The sequence below is a fragment of the Crocodylus porosus genome, unplaced genomic scaffold, assembly GCF_001723895.1.
Source record: "Crocodylus porosus isolate Cpor-Errol unplaced genomic scaffold, CroPor_comp1, whole genome shotgun sequence".
In the NCBI taxonomy this organism is placed as follows: Eukaryota; Metazoa; Chordata; order Crocodylia; family Crocodylidae; genus Crocodylus; species Crocodylus porosus.
Window position 1 is genome coordinate 38,732,919 of NW_017728906.1, and position 23,795 is coordinate 38,756,713.

General features: G+C 39.3%; 1 protein-coding gene across 4 annotated transcripts in view; it reads left to right on the forward strand.

Annotated features, from left to right (window-relative positions):
* Positions 1-23,795, forward strand: part of DYRK1A (dual specificity tyrosine phosphorylation regulated kinase 1A) — a 129,541-nt gene that overhangs the window by 24,969 nt on the left and 80,777 nt on the right. For all 4 annotated transcript variants that reach the window (XM_019528928.1, XM_019528930.1, XM_019528927.1 and 1 more), the window contains one exon: positions 19,961-20,036. In XM_019528928.1, coding sequence (XP_019384473.1) covers positions 20,027-20,036 — 10 coding nt within the window. In that variant the 5' untranslated portion in view covers positions 19,961-20,026. The remainder of the gene's footprint in view (positions 1-19,960; positions 20,037-23,795) is intronic.

Genomic DNA, 23,795 nt, shown 5'->3' on the forward strand with positions numbered 1-23,795 from the left:
TGAAGATATTGTGGAGGTTTTGTGGGAAGAAAACCAGCATCTGTCTTGGGCTTTTGAAGATAATGTGCTCATTTTGACTGTTCAGCTGCATCTGTGAAATGTAGATATTCATCCCACCCTTAGATGCAGCACACCTTGTTGCTCAGTCATCTCTTCTGCCTGGCTTCCTCATGGTGCACTTCCTGTCTCATGCCTCTCATGGTTTAATCATTTTACTATTTCTTTCCGCTTGTGACTGACTTCACAAACAGAAAAGCTTCATGGCTACAGCTGTAGTTGGAGAAATCCAGATTAAATTTGCTCATTACCACTCCATTTAAGGGTAAATTATTCAGAGAAGCTCTGGATTGAACTCTGCAGGATTTGGAGGATGAGAAGAAAGCACATGGAGTTGGAGAAGTCTGTTTTCTATTGGAATTTGCTCCTTTGTCTTGATTAAGGAACTCCTCAAAGCAAGGGTCTCCAGAAACAGAATTAAGTGGGTGAAGTCTACCAAACTAAAGAGTTTCAATGTAGGAAAGTGAGCCCTGCTTCTTTTTATTTTTCATTATTTGACTAAAGAGGGGAGTAAGTGGGCTTGGGCCAGCACCCTTACCTGGGTTCCTGGGGGGCCTCTTGGTGTTGCACCAGTGTTTTTTTGTTTGTTTGTTTGTTTTTTAACAAGTTTGTTTACATTTAAAAAGAATCAATGTAGAGTTCAAGTGACTTGTGATGTGCTGTAAGAAAGTTTCATGTAATTTAACTGAAAAGTGCTTTTTAACAATATATCAAGCTTCTTTTGTGCAGCAAGTTCTAGAGGTGTCAGTAGAGGAAAACATGCTGGGATCCTTCAAGTTAAAAGGTGCTATACAAATGCAAATAATGTGCCTAGTGGACCTCTGAGCATTTGGGACATTTCAGTACATAAATACCCATTTACTTGACTCAAAATATTTTTTAATTACCTTATACAATGGGATTTGGAAGATCCTCAGGGATCAGTGATTAAAAGGGGAAGACTTATTTTTTAAGGCATATATGATGGCAGCCAACAGCATAATGCCTATGGATTTTTTTTATCGCATATAAAAATATTTTTTAAATCTCATTTTATAATAGCCACAGTAGGACTTTGCATTATTCAGCCAAGCATTCTGAAAGGGTTACTTTGTAAACATCTTGCTTGTCTTATTAGAATCCTTTAAGTCTTTAAATATATGATAAATGCAAATTAAACTGATAATGTGGGTGAGAGGGAGTGAAACTGTTCTGCATCATGGTCTGGGATAGAATATAATCAAGAAGATGCATCTGGAACAAGGAACCAGTGGTTAAAATCCGGTAGCTTGTGTTCATCTTAACTAAAAATGTAATGATAGATCACTGGAAAGCTGGAGTACACCTTATTTAACTGTCTGCTCTCACAGTGCATCAACCTTCTGGATATTGTTCCACTTGCCATTTTTATTTCATTCTAATTGCTGGATTGTTTTAATGGTTTTCAGTAGCTGCTTTTGAAAACCCATGGAAGTTGGAAGCCAATGTTCTATTCTTAAAGATTGTAATTTTACATTTTAAATGGTACAATGTACTTGTCTAGTCAGTGAGATGTTTACTGAAGTGTTGCAGTTGACATTTGTGGGGTAAATTTGGAGGTACTTAAAACAATTAGCTTTACATCTTGTGCTTTTTTTTTTTTTTTTTTTTTAGCATTAAAAGCATTTAAATGGAGGTTCTAACCCTGACAGCCCTTGTAATAGTTTTTCAAACCATGGTCATGAACATGTATATTGAAGTAACTTTTAACAAAGTATATACACGTAGCATAACTCTTTAAAATTTCATAACCCATGTCTAAGTAGTGGGACCCAGTGGAAACAAATTAGAATTACCAGTACATTTGATGAATCTCAGCCGTGTTGCAGAGATCTAAAAGCTGTGGAGATGGTGTACATTACCTTCCCATGATTTGTTTTGTCTGATTTTTTTTTTTAGTCCAATACTTCCTCAATTAAAGAGACCCAACTTGTTGACTGATTGTTATTTATGGTAACAGCAAAGTACTATAAAATGCTCAAAGCATACTGTAGTTAGAAAAGACTAAAGAAAAGTAGGGACATACACATATCCTAGGTCTTAAGCTATCTGCAGAATAAAGAACTATAAATATGCATTTGTATACGTTTGTCTTACATTTTTAGAGTTCTCATTCCAACAACAGGGAAGACTTCATTTTTCAAAATGACAACTTTTATTTCTGGAGCAGAAGTCTACAGCAGGTGCTAGAAATGGCGTATACAACACATTTCACAACTGAAAGAGTAGCACAATACATGGGTTCCTACCTAAGCAGGATGAACTGGCTTACAGTGTCTTGGAAATATTGCAATGAAGATGGTATTGTCAGTTCTGTCCACTGTAGACAACAGAAGGACTCAAAAAGCAGGTCATAGTATATATCATGTTGGTAGCAGGTGAATGAAACCTCACACAGCATCTTTTCATGCCACCTCGTTTTCCTACAGCCCCAGATGCCCACTGTGCTTTCTCATGTACCCAGACCACATAATTGCCAGACAAAGCACCATGAATTATGACTGTGTACACACATTAAATAATCTGGCAAAATTCTTCCAGGTTGTTTTTCTTGGAGCCACATATACAGATATTTGAATGCTAAAGCCCTGAAGAGTGGAGTGCTAGCAGTGCTGACACTGTGTAACTGGAGGGAGACGGGGACTTTTCCATGCTCTCTTAGTCTGCCTGGTGACAGATGGTAGCAGTACTTAGGTCAGCCCTGATTAGCTGACCTAGACTGTCCAGGGTCATCCTGTGTTTTCCTGCAGCATGGTGTCCAGATTTGTGAAGAGGATGTGTTCTGTGCCCTGTTGGAGCAGCAAAGTCCAGTGAGAATCCGTTCTCTCCCTGGGGGGTGGCAGATGCTGGAGGACTATGCCCCATTGGAGAGAAGCCACTAGCATGTACAGATGTTTTTTTTGTAGAATGGTCATTTTTATTCTGGGAGGGAAATCCTGATGATCATCTTGTGATTTTTCTCCTCCGAGAAAATGAAAGGCTATATGAGGCCTATAATATTTCTCCAAATGGAGTACCATAGCAGTCTGTTCAACATAATTATTTAGATGCTAGAATAGAGAGCTTCCTCGGCAGATTTGCAGATGACACAAAACTGGGATTGTTTGCAAATAAGCACGATTCAGAACAATTTTGATAGATTGGAAAGCTGGGCTAAAGTGAACAGGGCAAGTTCTGTGCTGATAAATGTGAGGGGCTGTACCTTGGGAAGAATGAGCAAAAACAGATATAAGGTAGGTATATCGCAAACCTATTTTCAGGAGATCCCTAGAATCTTGAGTTTCTTCCCACTGCTACCGCTTGCCCAAGGAACAGGTTGAGGTTTTTGTTGGATAGCTCTCTATCCCAGGAAACCTTAGCTCTGCAGCCTTTATACTAGAACTTGCAGCCATGGCAAAGGATTCTGCAGCCAGGTGGCACCCCCCCATTCTTGGGTTGAGAGAGAAATTTTAGGTCTCCCTTTCTGTGGAAAGGGTAGCTTGGGAGTATAACTTGCCCAGAAATCACTCTTTCCACTGGCAGTCAGTAAGGAGAATTTATTACATGGGATAAAGGAATAATTCAGGAAAAACTGACTGTAGGCTTGGATATAGAAAGCAAAATGAGAACTTACCCTCTCACCTGACTTTTCCTTAGCCTTTCTGAGAGTTTTGCCAGCTTCCCCAGAAATCAGCCTTCCTGCCTACCCTCCCTGCCGGGGTCTCTCTCACAGGCAGACTGTGTCCAGAGGTACTCAACCTAATGTCCCCTTCTGCCTGTGTCTGAGAGGGGCAATTGTTTTAGGTACGCATGCCTCAGTCCCTTGCTGAACCATGTTCAACATTATAAAGATACACATAACACAACGTAATCTATACAGTGGTAAAATATATGGGGTGTGTACTGGTAAATGAATCCAGCATAATGTGGGCTATCTGGTGAAACCTCATGGGGTAGATCAGTACAGTAAAACACAAGAAAATATTCATGACACTATGCAAACTCCCAAAACATAACTGGGTTTGTGACAGCTGGCTGGATGGCAGTACTGTGGAGAAGGTTCTAGAACAGTGTTTCTCAACCCATGGGTTGTAACCTAAAAATGGGTTGCTAGAATATATGAAAGGGTCATAAACAAACTTTAAAAATGGATGAACAAAATGGATTCTTCTTTAACATGGGAAACCATGGTTTTTCCCTTGCAGGCTGGTAGAGATCCAGGCTGTGAGGGGCTGCCTGGGGCCCCAGATGCCACTCCTGCCCCGCACACTGGGGGCAGGGGGTCAGCACTGGCCATCAGTGTTTACAGATGGGTCCCTGTGCAAAAAAGGTTGAGAGCCACTGGTCTAGAAGGCTTGGTGAATCTGCAGCATGGTATGACTGCAAAAACAGGTAATTCAGTTTTGCGCTGCATCAGTAGAAGCATTGGGTACAAGATGTGATAGAGCCTCTTTACTCACCCCTGGTTTGGCCTCCTCTATAGTACTGATCAAGTTAGAGAGGATCCAGGGGTGGGGGGATAGAAATGATAAAGGTTTTGGAAGGCAAGCCATTTTACGACAGGGTGAAATTAGTAGGGATATTCAGCTTGTGGTAAAGGCAATTAAATGACGGCATGACCTATCTGAAGTGCTGCCATAAAGAAGAGGGAGAATACCTTTTGTTCATTGGGGCAGAGAGTAGGACCCACAGCAGTGACTCAAAATTGCAACAAAGTAGGTTTACATTGGGTATTAAGAAGAGCTTCACTGTTAGAGCAGTGAGGCAGTATAAAGACTGCCTAGGGAAGCTGTCTAGCTGGATCTCCATTAGAGATTTTCAAGAGGAATTGAGTATGTGTTGGTTAGGGATGTTTTAGGAGTAGCTATGCTCTGTGCATGCTGTAAAAAAAAACAAAACAGTTGGTAACCCTAGAGCCTCGGGGAGACAGAGTTGGGGAGGTGGACATCTTTATAATGTTGGACATGGATCACCGAGGAGAGCTGTACAGTGCAGAGCATGTGTGTGTTGAGGATGACAGTGTACAGCAGCAGAAGAATGAAGCAGAGTTCTGCAATTGGCTTGGTTGGAAAAAAAAAATATAAGTGATTGGGACATATTTAGGGAGGGGAAAGGTCAACACAAAGGGAATATGATATGTACTAGCCAATTGCCAGTCAAGAATGACAGGGCAGCGGGGAGGGAGGGAAGGCTAGGATGGAGTGCTGCCACCTGGGATGGGGTGCCATGCTGCTGCTGTTCTGCCTCGTGCAGGGAGAGGGGTGGGGAAGCCACCCTCTGTCCGGTCCTCAGCACATCTTTGGAATCATGGTGGCACTCCCCCCAGGCTTGGAGCACTTTGATTCGCTGTTTCTGTCAGCCAATCAGAGTGCGAATAAAGCATTAGGGACAGACAGACGTAGGCTTTTATAATAGTAGAATACTTATTTGCTCTCCCCAGATTGCAGAACATTGAGGATAGTGTTTCCCCTCCCCTTACCCCAAGAGATGTTAGGATTTTGTTTGTTTTTTCTCCTGCCTTTAGAAATATTGGCTGTTAGTTGCATCCAAGGTTGGGAATTTTGATTGAGGTGTTCTCATGCTTCTGTCCCCTGATTAGAGCATGTTGCCATACTGCCCAGGGACAGACTGTTCACCACATTTGAGATCACCACAAACAGATTCAGATGGACTCTAGGGTTTTTTGCCTTTCTCTATCAGAGGGCACTGTCCTCTTTTAGATAGATTGTAGTGACAGGATAATGACAGTGCTCTGATTTTTCTCTTGATTTGTGTGCAACAGGTTAAAGTGTTCCAGGACAAATGTGCCTTGTACTTGTATGGTAAGATTGTTTCTGTAGTTTTAGGACTAGGTTAAACAAGCACTGGTATGGGATAGTTTGAATAGGTATGTACCTGCTGTGAACGGGGCTGGACTGAATGATTTGGGGTCCCTTCCAGCCCTATTTTTTATGATTTATATAACTCTGTGTGTTATGATACTATGTATTTTATAGATACAGCATAGGGACTAAAGACATGTCCAGGGTTGGACAAAATCAGCAATTTTTAGGGGAAAAAAAGGATTTTTTATTTAAATCAGATTTTTTTATTCTAATCAGATATTTTTGATTTAATAATATTTTGATTTTTTGTTAAGATGCTTTTTAAAAAAACACATAAAGAAAGTTTTAACTTAAGATTGTAAAAGCTCAAAAATATCATCTGGGAAAAGGGATTATAACTTTTAATTGTATACTATTTTAGACAATGTATTCATGTAACCTTTTTAGAAAATTTATAAATAGGTTACAATAGGCCATGGATGATATTAGGGGCCCAATCTTATGGGGATCCCAGAGACTCTTGTATAGATCAGTAAAGATCAAAGAAAACTACTTTACCCAATAGGACTCAGTGCTCAGTCTAGAAGATCCCATTAAGCATATGTGATACTTAGTTTCAGTTTTCGAATTGTGGATTTGTGTCTCTAGAGATCATAGGCAGACAAGGTTCTTTGGGTAGATGTGATATCTTTTATTAGACCAACTAAATAGTTGGAAAAATTGTTCTTTGCCAGCTTCTGTGCACAAACACCCTTCTTTAGGCATAGGGAGAGTTTATTATCTCCAGAGATAACATCCTTGTTAACAGCAGTATATGGAGATAGGAGATAACAGACCTGATTACCTACCCATCAGCCCTCTTGTCTCTCTGCAAGTTTGTGCACACAGGGTCAAGCACTTACCTTCCTCTAAAAGGGCAAACTTTCAAGAAGTTCAATGAATAAAGCAGATCGAACAAGAATGCACTTTTTGTAGAAAACAATGATTCAGTTGAGGCTTTCTGACCTGTGATTTAAATTGTGATTTAAATTGATTTGATTTAAATCAAATCCACCCTGATTGTGTTAGGAAATGTGAGGTGAGCATATGAAACATCATCTTTTAAAGAAATCATGTGTTGGCAGTACTTTTTCACAATGGAAAGACTTATCCAGCCTCCTTTTACCAACATATGAAGCAGTTTCAGTGAGTGCCATTTAAATAGCTTATAATATTTATATAACAATACATGGAAATAACTTCTATACCAACATGCTTAAATTGAACAAACACTTTCTATTTTGGAATTGTAGTCAATCTTACCACATTTTGATCCTATGTGAATTTGAGAGGCTGTTGGTTCCAGTGATCATGTATGCATAACTTTTTAATAATCATTGTTTATGTACAAGAAAGCTGATTACACATTGCTAAGACAGCCGTGCTGTTCCAAAATTTTGACAGCCCTCAAGCAGTAGTTTTGAATATTTCAGCTGGTATGGCTGGGGGATGGGTAGCCACTGCTGTAGAATAACTTTGCTGCTCTTGATGGAGGGATGGCAGTGTAAATAGAGCATCATGAGTGCATCAAATTTGAATTTTATGTCACTTACTTGACAGTATTAAGAACCATATTTACTTGTATCCAACATGAGGTTTCCCCCCTTCTCCCTCAAATCTGTATTGGGGTGGGGGAAGCCTTGTTTTGGATTTGATTGGCCTGGCTTTGAGCTTGAGTGGCTCATGCTGTGGGGGAGGGGTCACATGGCAGGGGGAACACAGGGTGTACTCCAGAGGGAGACTGCCTTATTGGGGGAGAGACCCTTGCTGTGTGGTTTGGGGGGAAGCCTCCCACCTGCTTACCTTCTGCTGTGACCCTGATCCAGCGTGGTCTGGAGCTGCCCAGGTCTGTGACCATCTTAGAGGCAGGGCTGCCACAGAAAGTAAGTAATGGTGTGGGAGGCAGTTGGTTGGTGGGGTCGTGGAGAGTAAATGGTAGGAGGGGCAGAGCTTGGGGGGCATACAGTAGGGGTGGACAAGTTACTAGGGGGGGCAGGGACAGGCATGGGGACAAAAGGGCACAGTAGCAAGGGATGGTAGTCTGGCCATTTTCCTCCCTTCCCCCTCCAATGCTGCTTTCCTTGCTGCAGCAGTTGGGGGAGGTGAATTTAATCCAGTCATTAGAGAATTTAAGACAGTAATTAGAAATTTATAATTTTCATGTATAAAATCCATATTGCGAGTTTATTTTGCATTTGAGTTCTTAGATTCAGGTAAATATGGTCGAAAAAAATCATGACTACCCTCACACATGTATAGTACCTAATATAGCTAACCAAATCAATAGGGCTAGCATTTATTTTTCAAAGGCCTCCTCTACAGATTATAGGTATTGCATAATTAACTGGTTCATTTTACAATTACCTGCAGACCAGCTATACATACAGAGTAGCCAGCATGTGATAAAAAGTTCCAACAAGCTATGAAGTCAGATCTCAGAAATGTCTATTAAACTTTAGAGCTAGTTGCTATTGAGCTTTAATTTGCACAAGTAGCAGGGTTCCCCTTTTTGCTGGGAGCCCCGTCAGCTGACAGGGTTTCCAGCCACAGGGATGCACCAAGCCCAGAGTAAAACCTTCTAGCCCTAGGGATTGCTGTAGCTGTGACCCCGAGGGTCTGGGGATCACGCCGCCAAGCCCAAGGGACTGCAGCAGCTGTAGTCACTCTTGCGGTGATTTCCCAGGCCTGGGGGTGTGTGGGATGCCCCCATGTTTGGGAGCACTTCAACTGGGGTGCGTGGAGCTCCCAGCTGCTGGAGTTTGTCAGTGCAGGGGACAAAGGATCGGGCTTCCTCTGCACCAGCAATAGGTGTGATGGGATCTAAAGCATGATTCAACTATCATGCCTCCTGCCCTGCATGTGTCACATAGCAGGAAGCGCGGTTGTGTGAATCATACATTAGATCTCATTGTGCCTTTAACTGCATGTGTAGAGGGCCAAGATGTAATTTTACATTTTTATATATTGTGTTAATATAAAAGCATAGAAATTCTATTGCTGGAATTTCAGTATCTGAGCTGATATATTAGCATTAGAGATCTCATTTTTTTTCTTCAACCAATTTAAAAATCTCTGAAACCACAGACCTAGTTTAAAATTGATTCTATCCTGTGCTTAGCCATAGAAAGGACCATATTTTAGACTTATAAAAATGTTGTACTTTTTTCCTATATTTGAGTTGACTATAACCAGGGACTAAGTAGCGCTGGCTAATTCTAGTGCATCATCTAGCCTAGGGACATGAAAGTTATCCAGCCTCATGGGCTGGATGGGGGATTGCAGGTGGTGGAGCCAGCATACAGGACCAGCCACGTACAGCCACATCTAGAATCAGTGATTTGCTCACAGTACCTTAGCTCAGATAATGATTTGTGACATTCTTCAACAGCCAAATTGAAACTTCCTAGCTGCTACATGAGCCATACCTTGTGACTCTTGATTTAAAGTCTAATAAATTGTCATGGTTTTATAAGTTTGAACTTTTCAAATTAGCAGTGTATATTAGGATTGGTTTTGAAGTTACAAATTAGAAACTATGTTGAGAGCTTGGTACAGGTGAGCCATATCAGTAAAGCTGAAGATGAATAGACCAAATGTGAATAGATGTGCACTTGTACAAATGGAGATGTTTGCTAATTTAAAGATTAGCTTTTCTTATTTTTAAGTTCCCTCTTTAATCATGGTAAAAGACCCTCACTGAATTGATTGGTTATTATTCTGTCAAATGAACAAAGTATGTTGAAAAGCAGGAATAACATTTTTTTCATCTCTCTGCTATTAACTTGAGTATTTCACTGCTGATCAGTTTAGTGAAAACAGCCAGTTAAGATGTTTATTTCACAAAACCGGATAACTTGGTACTTCTTTGAAGACATTTGGGTTACAGGTTAGCTGTTAGAAGAGTCAAACCATGTGAGCAGTAGTATTTTTTACTAAATTATTTAATGTACTGAGTGGCAGGTATACCTACGATAGGTACGTGTTTCAATACATAAAACCAGTAATACAACATGCAAACCTTTATTTGAACGTATGAATCTGTGCACCTGATTTTTTTCATACCTTTGCTTTGTAAATGATCACAAATAAACTTGTGGTCAATCTACTCTTTAATATGCTGCTTAATAGATACTGAAAGCTGAAGTTCTTTCATACCTATTTGGACTGAAAATAACCAGTTTTATTAAAATATACAAGTGAAACATTGTAACAACAAACACAACAAAAAATAAGAAATCTAACTCCAAACCAAACCAACTTATAATGCAAATGTTAAGGTTTCTTGTCCATTTCTATGTATAAACTGGTCTAATTAGATACAGGGGTCTAAGAACCTTTGAAAGGGGTCAAGTGTACTTTAAATGCATAATAATCCATTTCAGCCACTATTTCAGCTCATAGCTGTCATAAGTCGCTCGTTCTTCATACGTGCTTCTTTTGTTTTTGTTCTTTTTAATTCCTGCAAATTAACCCACTGTCACCCTCACTCTCATTCTTTACTTGAATCCAAGGCAACTCTGAATTTAAGAGCACCCCTAATAATTAGAGTACATGTGTAAAACTTAGAGGTTGTTTTATAATTTTCCATGCGTAGAATCTAATTATTGGAGGGTTGTCTTAAATTCACCCCCCTTCCCAGCTGCAGCAGGAGGGCATGCGGGGGTGGGGGGGAGGGAGGAGAAGAGTCAGTCAGCAGGTGGCCCCTCCTTCCCCTGCTCCCCCCTTTCCACCCTGCAGCCTCTGTCCCCCCCATGGTGCCTGCCCTCCTGCCTTCTCCCCCAGAGTCTGTGCCCCCCCAACTGCTCCCAGCAGCTTCTGCTCCCTCCCTGCTTACTGTTAGGTGCAGCTCTGGTTCCGTTTCTTCCCAGAGCATGGAGGGCATGGAAGCTTCAGTCCCTGCCTGACCACATAGCAGTGGCTGTGGCAGCTCTGGCTCAGCTCTGCCCTTAACCTGGGCTTAGGGCTGGAGTTGAAGCTGCAGGAGCTGCCTGCCTTGTATTCAAATCCAAGATGAGAACTTCCTCTCATATTGAATGGGGGGGGCACCTCAGCTTGGATCTGAGTAAACAAAACAACTATAACCATTCTGCATATACTGTAAGAACAGTATTTTAGAACACGACAGTTATGTGCAATTTAGGAACTAGTACTGGAGGTTGATAGTTTGTGGGACTGGATTGTAACGTTTAAATTTCAACATTATTTTTGCTTTTTATAATGCATTATTTTAATTGGAGTACATAGTATGTATATTTACAGATTGTTGTCCCTTTTTTTAATTTTGCAGATTTTTTCCTCATGCTATTTTTGTGTCACTATCATTGATTGTTAATGTAGCTACAAGAATAGGTTGCTGCAGATAGAGAATAAAACAGAAGCGATTAGTATTTTGGATCCTATGCCAATATTCCATTGCATGCTAATGTGGCTTGCTTTGGCTAATACGTAGTCTAGGATGGTCTTAATTTTTTATTAAGAATTTATGCTTTTCAGATTAAAGTTTACTTGTTAACACAGGTTTAGTGATATCAAGTATTGAGGGCCATTGACCTCAACATTATGCTTCCCTGTCAGCAGTGCAGTTGTAAGAAATGCAAAGATTCTCATGCACTTCAGAAGTATTGCTGTTGCCATTCCAAGTTACAGAATAGCCTTTTCTGTGGAGAATAGTTTTTCCAAAGGCTGCTGTTAGACTATGAAATCTTTACATTATTTAAGAAAGGTCCCATCTCATGCTTTGTGAAACAGAGGATGAGAGCAAAATAAATAATAATTGTTGGATAAAAATCAAAAAAATTTTTTTAAATAAAAAAATCAATATTTTTATTTAAATCAGATTTTTTGATTGATTGTATATTTTTATTTTTTTTGTTAGGATACTTTTAAAAAATAAACCTATATATAGTTTAAATTTAAAATAAGTTAAAACTGAGAGATATCATCATGGAATAGGTATTATAACTTCTAATTATAAACTATTTGAGAAATACTGCTGGATAAAGTATATGAGAAAAATTGAACAGTGTACAAAAAGTCTAGAGAGCAAAGTTGTTCACCTGAGTCTTGATGGGTGGAACAATGTCCACAGTGATCCAGTAACATGTGTTTGTGTGACAACAGAAAAAGGGACTGTTTACCAGAAACAACTGATACATCAAGAAATGCACCCAGCAGACTACTTACAAGAAGTAGCAGTAAAAGTTATAACAAACTGTGGGAAAAAAATCAAATGCCTAGTACGCAGCTTTGTCATGGACAATAAGCAAATGTATCAAAGATAAGAAGAAATCTAGAAGAAAGTGAAGAAAACCCAAGGTAATAACATATCGCTGCAATGCTCATTTCATGGACCTCTTAGCCAAAGACTTCAGTGCTCCAGAAATAAAGGCTAATGTTGGTGAAATTGTGAAATACTTCCGTAACAGCCACTTTGCAGCAGTGGCTCTGAAGAAGGCAGGAGGAATGAAATTAACGCTCCCACAAGATGTGCAGTAGAACTCAGTAGTGGACTGTTTCAGGAGATATCTTGAGAACTGGCTTAATCTGATGACAATTTGTGAACAAAATGGTGACAAAATAAATGGAACTGTCATAGCCAAAGTTTTCAACATTTGGCTAAAGAGAAATAGAGAATGTATGCTGACTAACCCGAAGCCTGTTTCCATAGCCTTGAACAAAGTGCAGGGAAATTGTTGTTTTATTGCTGATGCTGTTGGAATTTGGAAGGGATTGAGACCTTGAAGAGAGAAATATGCAAAGACAGAGTTAAATTACAGGCATTAAAAAGAATGAATGGATCAGGCACTATTTCCAGCTCATTTTCTTGCCAGTATTCTCAATACTTAGTACCAGGGTCAGCCCTTAGCTGCTGAAGAAGAGGAGTTGGCTATAACATGGACATCCAGCAATCGTCCCTCCATAATACCAACTATAATACATTTCAGGGTTAAGGGTGAACTAGTCAAGAAATGTATGTTTGCTAATGAGTTTTAAAGAAAGTCATATCAGTAAACTGGTGAAAGTCACTCAAGCACCAGGATCCATCAGAGACTATTGAAGTGATAATCCAGCTTTTAACAGCAGTAGCTTCTTTACATGACTTCTGAGGAGAGGCTGAGGGAAATGGGCTTATTTAGTTTAGAGAAGAGAAGACTGGGAGGGGATTTAATAGCAGCCTTCAACTACTTGACGGGAGGTTTGAAAGAGGATGGAGGTAAATTGGGTTCAGTGGTTATGAATAACAGAACAAGGACCAACCATCTCAAGTTGCAGCAAGGGAAGTCTAGGTTAGATATTGGGAAGAATTTTCTCACTAGGAAGGCAGTAAAGCAATGGGACAGGTTACCCAGAGAGGCTGCGGACTCTCCTTCCTTGGAGGTTTATAAGACCCAGCTAGACAAAGCTTTTGGTTGGGATGATGTAGTTGGGGCTAATCCTGTTTTGAGCAGGGGGTTGTGCCAGATTTGACTTCCTGAGATCCCTTTCAACCCTAATTTTTTATGATTCCTCTGCATGTGTAAAAAGAATATTTTCTTCCTTTGGACTAATTCATTTAAAAGTAAGAAATCACTTGGGAACAGAAAAAGCAGGAAAGCTTATCTTTCTTTTCCAGTCTATGAATAAACAGGAAGAGAAAGGTGAAGACTGAGTTTGCTGCATAACCCAGTATTTTTAAGTTTTTGATGTTGACCTGGCTGAACTAATCTATTTAATTTTTGTTAAAAACATATTTCACATTTACAACTAAAATGGTTAAAGATTCAACAATACATATGCTTGTTTTGTTAAAATAATTATACATGCTTGTAGTTTAAAGAAAAATATCTAAAATTAGTTTGCTGTAGTTAAACAAAACAATTTAAATGTAATTCAGTTTTGTGATGTAGCTGCAAAATTAATCTGGAAAAAAAATCAAAATAAATCACTGCTTTAAAATGTGTATAGTGTGTGCCTTCTAAAAATGAAACCTACATCTATCTCTTGAGTTGTGAATAATATATATTAAGGTTACATCAAGCATGCACTTTTTGTAGAAAACTATTAAAATGAGGCTTCCTGACTAGTGATTTAAACTGTGTTTGAAATTGACTTGATTTAAATCAAATCCACCCTGGTGAAAACAGTTACATTGTGCAAATATAGTTAATCTGTATAGAGTGTGTTTTAAAAAAACACACACTTTTGTCTCTTGCAGAACTCTGTATATGATGACTGATCCTTTTAAAACTTTCATTTCAGTTTGTCCTGCGAGCATGATTTAATATTACAGAGCAAAAGTGAATAAAAATGTTTTTCTACAGTGCTAATTTAATTTATGAATTGTTTCCCTGTTTCTAGTCTTGTTTGCTTTATTCTAAAATAAGTATTTTAAGCACAACAGAGTTTAAAAATGTTTTCTAAAATTTCTTTAAAAGACAAATGAAATCTTAATAAAATATCAATATTGTTATTTCAGGTACTTGAGGTATTAAGATGATGAAATGTGGACTTTAAGTAGTTTTATAAGTGCCTAGTTGCTTCAGTCAGGTTTGGTATCCCATTGTGCCCATCTCTCAAAGCTCAGTTAGATTTGAGATCCAGTGTAGTGAGTTTGCCATACAAAAAAGTATGATACACAAGAATGTACAAACATGGATCGTTTTTGGGCCCAAAAATATTTTTTCTGTCTCTAATACTGTTCTTTTTTATCTGGACATTTGTGATAATTTCAGAGACTGCTTGGTTCTCAAGGCATAGCTCTTAAAATACTTTCTTTATTAGAACACAGACCTCTGCTTGCCTGATATTGTTTTTACCCAAATCCAAGATGCTTTTGATTTTAGAGGATACCTTTACATTCTATACATGGACAATTTTATAAATTTGTTATAACGATCTATGTGTAGAATCTAATTATTGGAGTGTTGTCTTAATTTTTGTCTGTTCTCTCCACTGGTGTGGTAGGGAAAGCAGCAGCAGCAGTGGGGCAGGCAGCCTGACCCCCGTCCCTTGTTCCTCTGCGACTTTCTGTTCCTGACCTCCGCTTGCCACCCCCTGCCTGTCCTCACCATATCTCCCCTCCCTCCAGCCCTTCACTACTGCTTATTCTAAGCCACATATCATCTTCCAGTCCAGGGCAGCGAGCACGTGGTGGCCCCAGACCTGGCCAGACAGCAGTGGAGATGACAGCTTTGACCCTGGGGCAATCAGCTGTGGTGGCCTTGGCCCCAGGTCAGGGCTGGGGTTGGAGCTAGAGCTGCAACAGCAGCTTTCCTGGCACTGCACAGTTTCCCCTGCACTCTTCCTTCCCTCTTGCTCTGTCCAGCCTTTTCCATGGGCGGCACACAGTATGGTTTAGATTCATAGATTGTAAGACCGGAAGGGACCTTGGAAGATCATCCTGTCCACCCCCTGCACCAAGCGGGAAAGGTAACTGGGGGTCAAGTGAGCCCAGCAAAGTGAATGTCTAGTCTCCTTTTGAAGATTTCCAGGGTAGGTGATCTCATCACCTCTGGAGGGAGCTTATTCCACAGTCTGGATACCCTGACTGTGAAGAATTTTTTCCTAATGCTGAGCCTGAATCATTCTTCCAGGAGTTCGTGGCCATTATTCCCAGTTTTTCCCTTGGGTGCCCTGGTGAACGGGTGCTCACTGAGCCCTTGATGTACTCCCTTAGCGTAGCAGTAAGCTACTACCAGGTCCCCCCTCAGCCTTCTTTTCTTCAGGCTGAAGAGTCCGAGATCCGTCAGCCATTACTCATATGACTTGCCATATAAGACTCTGATCATACAGGTGGCTCTTTGGACTCTGTCAAGTTTGTCCATGTCCGTGTTAAAGTGTGGTGCCCAGAATTGGACTAAGTACTCTAATAGCCATCTCACCAGTGCTGAGTAGAGTGGAAGAATCACTGGTTTTGCTGGAGGTACATTGGTTGATGCATACCACAGTATTATTTGCCCTACTGGCTACAGCATCGCATTGCTGGCTTATATTCATGTTGTGGTCTGTTATTACCCCCAGGTGCCTTTCATTTGTGGTGCTAGTCAGTTTGCTGCCACCAAGCCTAGAGGTGTGTTAGGGGGTTGCTCATCCTGAGGTGGAGCACTTTACATTTCTCAGTGTTGAACTTCATCAGGTTCTGATCTGCCCAGTTTGCCTGTCTAAGTCCACCTGTATTTGTAGCTTATCTTCAAGCATGACCACGCTTCCCCATTACTTGGTGTCATCTGCAAACTAGGCTAGCGAACTCTTCACCCCCACATCCAAATAATAAAGTTGTTGAAAAGTACTGGACCAAGCACGGACCCCTGTGAAATACCACTGCCCGCTTCTCGCTGGGATAACACAGATCCATTCACTACGACTCTCTGGGTCCTATCCTGCAGCCAATTTCTCACCCACCTGACTGTCTTGGAGTTAAGCCCATAATCCTCCAATTTTCTCGTGAGGACATCATGGGGTACTAGATTAAAGGCCTTTTGGAAGTCAAGGTATACAATGTCAGCCTGCTGTCTTGTGTCCAGGTGGCAAATTACCTGGTCATAGAAGGAGATGAGGTTGGTGAGGCAAGACCTGCCTGCAACGAAGCCGTGCTGCCTGTCATTCAGAATCTTACCTTCTGTAAGCTTATTGCAGATAGGCTCCTTGGTTAATTTTTCTAGGATTTTCCCTAGGATGGAAGTTAGGTTGATTGGCCTGTAGTTACCAGGGTCCTCTCTCCTGCCATTCTTGTGAATGGGCACCCCTTCCAGTCCTCGGGGACTTCTCCAGAGTGCCACGAGTTGTGGTAGAGTTTTGCCAGGGGTTCTGCAATGAGTTTGGCCAGCTGCTTCAGCACTCGGATGAAGTTCATTTGGTCCCACTTGTATGTCTGTTTTTTTTAAATTGGTCATACACCAATTCTCTAGCAGTAGTAGGAGGGCAATTATTCTTGTTATGCTCATCCTCTACTGTACCTGGCATTGTTTTCCCCTTGACCCGGTGAAAAACTGAGGCAAAATAGTCATTCAGGAGTTCAGCTTTCTCCTGGGTGCCGCTAACCAGCTTTTCTGAGTTGCTGAGCAAGAGCCTCACGCTCCCATTTGTTTTTTACAGGTCTCTCCTATGCCATCTCCCTCTGCATTCAGGGCATCAGCCACCTTGTCTTTGGCTGGTACTCAAATCTAAGATGAGGTTTTTCTTTCCCAGTGCTCGGTGGGGATAACACTTTGTTCTTGGATTTGAGTGAACCTGATATTTCTATAACTTTTTAATGTGTTGTTACTCTTACCAGTCTTAAGGAGACAAAATATACGCTTGACTATGATGTGTGATGTGGCTGCTTGCTTACATCCACACATTTCATAAAAATTGATTTCCTGTTCTTAGGGGTTTTCTTTTACTATTTCTAAATCTTTATTATCTGTAGATCATTCTACTGAAATCTCTCTGGATTGTCCTGGAATTTAAACCTGCTTATGGGATACCCTTCTAGTTTGACAACTTCTGTATTTTCTCCAGAGAACCTGTAAAGTGCAATGTAGCATAAGATAGGGAAGTTTGTGTTGGAGTTCAGCATTTCAGCAAAACATCCTGTAGTAGTCAGTAAGCAACAGCAAGCATAAGTATGTGTTCGTGGATAATTGCTTCAAAATTGCTTCACCATTGGGAAAGGACCAGTTAGGATAATAATAAGAATGTTAGATTCTTAGTCCCAGTGTCTGCTAGATCACTGTTTATCAACCTGTGGTCTGTAGACCCCCGGGGTCCACAGTCTGTGACTTGGGAGTTTGCTAAATTTGTCTATGATAAATCAAAAATATGTGAATACCCACACTTACAATTCAAAGGGGTCTGCACCTCCATTCAAAATTTTTTAGGGGTCTGTAAATGTAAAAAGTTTGACAAACACTCTGCTGGACCATGCTCTGTAATACTGGTGTCATACTTTTTCAGAACATGATGACCATTGCTCAGTATTACATCATATTTTAGCTTCATTTAATTCAACTAGGTATCCTGCTAACTTTTATGTAAGTGTTTATATAAGGCAGGTTTCTTCACTGAATTGTCAATAAAATCACCAGTATATTTTCATTTAGACATATGGCCAGTTTTCTATACAATGCATGGGGGAGAAGTGAGTGTCTCAACGGGATTTATAACAGTATGGCAGGACATGGGTTTTGGTGGGGGAGTAGAAATGTACTTAATCTTGCTAAGATATAATACCACAGAGGTTTGAAATACCACTTCTTGAGGACCAGATCAGGATTCATAGCCTGCAACCCTCTCCTGGAGTGATTTACCTATATTGGCCCTTTTGGAAACAGATGTCTTTTGCTCTTATTTTTAAAAAACATGTAGTGGTAGCAATATTCATTTTTTTATGATTGCCTAATGATTAGTGCTTGCCAAGGAAGTGGGGGAATAGGGTCCAGTGCTTTCCTCGCCATTAGAAAGTATGATCCCATAACTCCCCATTCTATGGAGAGCAGTCTAACAGGTAGATAGAAGTGTAAAACTTTACCTTTACCTTCTGCTGAAGGTGTGTTACTGTTTAGAAGAGGGTGTCACAGAGCACAAGAAGGGGAATGACTTAGTTAGCTCACTGATTGGGGTTTCCATCTGGGAGAGAGGAGTCTAGGCAGGACTGCTTGCTTTAACGACTGTTTCTGATTTTATCTAATAACCGTTTTATATAAAAGCCAATTGATATCTGTATTTCATATGAAAAGTGGGTGCTCTTTTCTATGTTCTGGAATGAAAGTAGCCATAGTGATTGCATTTTGTGCTGAACTCGCTTCTGCTGTCGCTTGGGCATCCTCAGAGAGTGCCTAGTGGATTAAATTTGTTAAGGTACCTGGGTACAGAGGTGTCTAGTTAGTGGATTCTTAGCAGCCTTACACATGAGATTAAGTGCTGAACTGCACCTGTTCTGGGTACCACAGCAAATTGCCAAGTGTTTAAGGAGCTTCCTGGCAAATATTTAGGCACGTAAAAGGTTTGGGTTGTAGGTTTGAAGATTATACTCATAAGTTTGGGCACCCAAGTTAAATAGTTTAAGTTTGGGAAAACAAATAGTTATTGTTTGTGGTTTGTATTTCAGGAATGGTTTGAATAGTGATCTAGTTTCCCCCAAGGGATGCAGAGTAGCATAGAGAAACTTGCATCCCCAAATATGAATAACGGAAAATGCAAATTTTGCAAAACAATTAAATATCCAATTAGTTAACTAAGAAGAATTGTTCCCTAAAATACAGCGTTTTTACTAAGTATCTTCATATTCTATTTCAGTTGTATAGTATTTAGAATTTTATTTTGAAGTATATGTGAAGCATGAAGCCATTTTGGTTTGTTTTTTTTTAAATAAAATGAAAAGGTCGTGTCCAGTGTTTTTCTTTGTAGCCGCTTCTTGCTGTTTTTTATTATTGCCAGAGCTTTGTCATGAACAACTCGCCTTTTCTTTGGGTTTGATTTTGTAATGAAACTATGTTTCTAATTTTGGGAATATATTAATATTTGGGAGTGAAAGAATAAATTCAACATCATGCAAAATCAAGCAAAAGATGGACTGCATCACAAGTCTGTTTTCATTCATGTATGTTTCTATGTCTGTTCTTTTATAAGGATTGCTTAAAATCATATTTGACATTATTTGTTTTATAATATTTTAGGTATCTACAACATAATATCCAAAGATATTTAAGATCTTTTCAAGCTGGATATATATTGGTATCTTTGTTTTGGGGACCTGAGGCATGAATTAGCTAAAGGCCTAATTTTAAAAAATTGGCACTGACAGACTTGCACACAGACTCACACAATTTGTGATTGATGATTGTGAGCAGAAAACAGGTCTTTGGACTTTTGGGTGTATCCTGTAACAATTGAACAATTCTACTTCCTATTAAAAAGTTCCATCTCTTTTCTAGTTGTGTGTATATTGATAGTATTTGCAGCCCAATGCCACACAAAAGAGTGTTTCCTTCCCTAAAGATAGGAAGTGATATTTTAAAATTATCAGGATAGCGATATATTGTGTTCTTGACTCTTGTTCTAATATAGCCTTTTTCATTTTACAGTGTTGTTTGCTGCTGGACTCTTCCCCCCACACCCCCACAGGATGATATGAGACTTGAAAGAAGACGATGCATACAGGTGATCTTCGTTTTGAAAATACATAGAGGAAGAAAGATCTATATACATGTGTTCCTTCTACTGTGTTCGCATTTGTTTATCTTAACCTCACAAACTGCATCATTCAAACCATCATAAATGTTACAACGCAGTAGAAAACATGGAAGCCATTTGGATTTTTGAAGCTTCAGGAAGGATGCTGTGAAATTGTGTAGCAGGAAAACAGTTTTCTTGAGTGTAAATAGATTCTTTTCTAGTTGTCTCTCACAAGATGGTCCAGGCAGTCAAAGTGCTGAAAGAGGATACTGCTCTGAGTTATCTAAGCCTTCCTTTTATTCTATTTCCAATTACAAATTTTCCATTAGTAACTAAATAACACTTAGTATATAATTTACAGTTTTAAAATACTACATGGGTTTTTTTTATTTAAACAGTTATTGGTTTGATTGAAACTGATTTCATCAAGGAAACAGTCAACAGTATTTCAACCTTATCTCACATTAACAGATTTAAGCATTGTATGGGTTTTGCAAAAGGTGATGATCTAACAGTGATTTTTTGTAATAACTAAACATTCTTCAAGTTAGTGCTTTTCTAAAAGAGTACTTGGACATACCAAAATGAGCATGATTGCTTCTATTGATTAAGAGCAGGTTATTTCCAAATATACTTGTAAATTGTTGTCTTGGGAGTATGGCTAATAAATTGTCATAAAGAGCGATGGTAGTCCACAGAGCTTCAGTGGACTTGAAGCTCTATAAAATGGTAATTGTAGAGTAGATAGCTGAATGTCTTGTTTCTGCAAAGGTTTATAATCTATTGCTCATATCTCCAGGCTTATAAATGTGAAAAATACAAAACAAGGTGGGTCTTTATTATTTGTTTGTTCCACTTTAAAACCCACACATGCTTAATTAAGACAGAAAGGATAGTTGGGTTTATGAATGCATGCAGATGATTTCCTGATTGACAGTCCTTGGTTCCATCAGTCATTCATGCATAAACAGCTTTACAGGGTGTATTTCCATGGAAGGAGTTGGATTAACTCCAAGATGCTGTAAATTTATATATTTTTCTCTCCAAATCAAGCCCTTTCATTCTATTTAAATATCTGAAAAGTTGCATGGTGATGGTTAAAGTAACATTTGAGCTAAATGGCTGTAAATGTTTTTATAAATTGTTCATCTAAAGGTGATATTCATTTACTTTAAAATATCTTTGCAGTATATTATTTAGCATCTCTACATTGGCTCTATTAATGTACCCTAAAATTACTGGATGTCTGTGGAACAGGCAGCTGATCTGGTTGCAGACTAAGATTATTCGTTGTTGATTTGTTAATTTTATCTGATTGTTAACATTCAAAATATGACATGGAGTTAAATATTGAGAGAAAAAAGTTTTAAAGTTTTTAAAAGTACTCACTCTACAACTAAAAGGGTTGAGTTTGATGCCAAATATTGCTTTATAATGTAAGATACTGTTGAGGGGATGAGAACTATGTTGTTTGATTTGATCTAATTTGAAGTCAGTTTATGCTCAACTATTTATAGTTTTTGGTCAAGGCTTTTTTGTTCGTTACCATTGAACTTATGGTTTATAAGATTAAACTTTTATCCAAGCTTTAAAAATCAGAAATTACTCATTTTAAAACCATATCTACCAAAGCCCAAACTCTTGGTTTTTGGGAGAGGTTCTAGATTGTAGAGTTCAGGATTTTGAGGTATCATGAAATAGGAGTATAGAGAATAATATAAATTTCCAATAAGAAAGGTAACTTGAAAGAAAAGGTTTGTATTTTGGGATTGATAATTATAGCACACCATATGAATGCCATGCGTTGAAGAATGCCCCTTTTTAACTTTCTGTAAACCTAGCGTATACTGTAATGAATCTGCTGAGCAGTGGTATGTCAACAAAGGCTGTGATTTAATCTGTTGATAGTACAGCTGCTGATGCCTGTCTCAAGTTTGAAGTGGAGGGTGAGAGCTCAGCCAGGAATAGGAAGATTTTGTGGCAGTTGAGGACATTTGGAAAGCTGAAGGGATAGCATCAAGGGCAGCAGTTCCTGATGGCTTTTCACAGTGATTGAGCTGGGGTTTTTAGAAATGCTGGTGCATTGGATGTATTTTGGTTTAAGTTTTATAGTGCAATAAACAAAGTGCACTACAATCTATAATAGGCCACAGTAACCAACGGCTTTTAGGTCTTATCTGTCCCAAGGAACCGTGGCTTCAACAGTGGGAGCCTATGCCTGTGCTACATCATGCTGTGGTCGGGCAGCAGGGGAGCTCCGCCCAGGCCAAACCACAGCTGAGCAGTAAAGAGAAGCAGTGGAAGACGCCTGGGTCTTGTTGCTGGCCCATGTCAGACAGGAGGTTGAACATTCTGGGCCCCTGCTTGAAAATGTTGCTGACCCCTGATCTATAAAGTAGAAGTGTAGTGGTGCACGCTGAATAATGTAGAGGAGTTGAATGGTAAGCAGGTTTTCGCTTCTGTAAAGCCCACAACAGTAGATTCGTAAACAGGAAAGGAGGTATTTTTAAGTTACATTTATGTGAAGTTGTATCTTTGTAAAACAAGATTGGCAGGTCACTTTATTCTGTGAATTGCTTGATTCTTTCTAACACTCATTAGATTTATGTATTTGTCAGTTAATATGGCCTTGTTTAGATCATTAAAAAGAATCCTTTGGAAAACTAATAAGGGATATGGATTTAGTTTTTAGGATGTACAGTTTTGATTTCTTGGGTATATTAAGCTTGAAAGCAATTCTGTTCAATTTTTTTTTGTGAGGGAGGAACATTGGGACTATGCATCATTCTGCTGCTGTTAGTACTGTGGTATCTCTCAGATCAGGGAGTAGCATACAAGCTCAAAGTGGGCGTGCCTACCCACATGCTTTAATGTGCAGTAGATTATTTTACTGAGCATTAAAGTGTCATGTAAAAAACCATGGCATTACTCTAATGGACAGTAAAATAGTCTACTACACATTAAATGTCACTAAAAACTGAGCAAATAACTACTGCGCACTCGCTCAGTGTACTGCACGTTAATTTCGTACCTCACATTGGAGATATTAAACTTAATGCGCTTTAATTTTACTTTAAAAAGCCACATAAATAGTTCAAAAAGATCAAAGTAGACAAGGTATCATATTTACATTTATATTTATATTACAATGAAGTGTATAATAATACTATACAATACAATATGATGTTAAATTCCTGAATGTCTTGTGAAAATATTTTGAGTATACCATAACCAGAGGATTGATAAATGTTGAAAACTGGAGCATGTTGAGCAGTTGTATATACAATTTAAAAGATTTTCAAACTTTTAATATCATAGTGTCATAATACTTTACTTTATTTTCAGAATATTTTTCCTCTATAGTAGAGGGAAAAAGCTTCAATAATGCTACTTCTGACACTATAATAAAACAGTGATGGAATATAATACGTCAGGAGAGTTTTACTGTTTTATTCTTCAAATTTGTGACATCTATTATAATTATTTCATAGATTTCATAGATTTCATAGACATTAGGGCTGGAAGGGACCTCGGGAGATCATCGAGTCCAGCCCCCTGCCCAAATGGCAGACTGTTCCAGACCTTGGGGGCTCGGACAGTAAAGAAATTCTTCCTTATGTCCAGCCTGAAACGGTCTTGCAGTAGCTTATAACCGTTTGACCTCGTCATCCCTTGGGGCGCTCTGGTGAACAGACGTTCCCCCAGATCCTGGTGGTCACCCCGATAAACTTATAGGTGGCCATC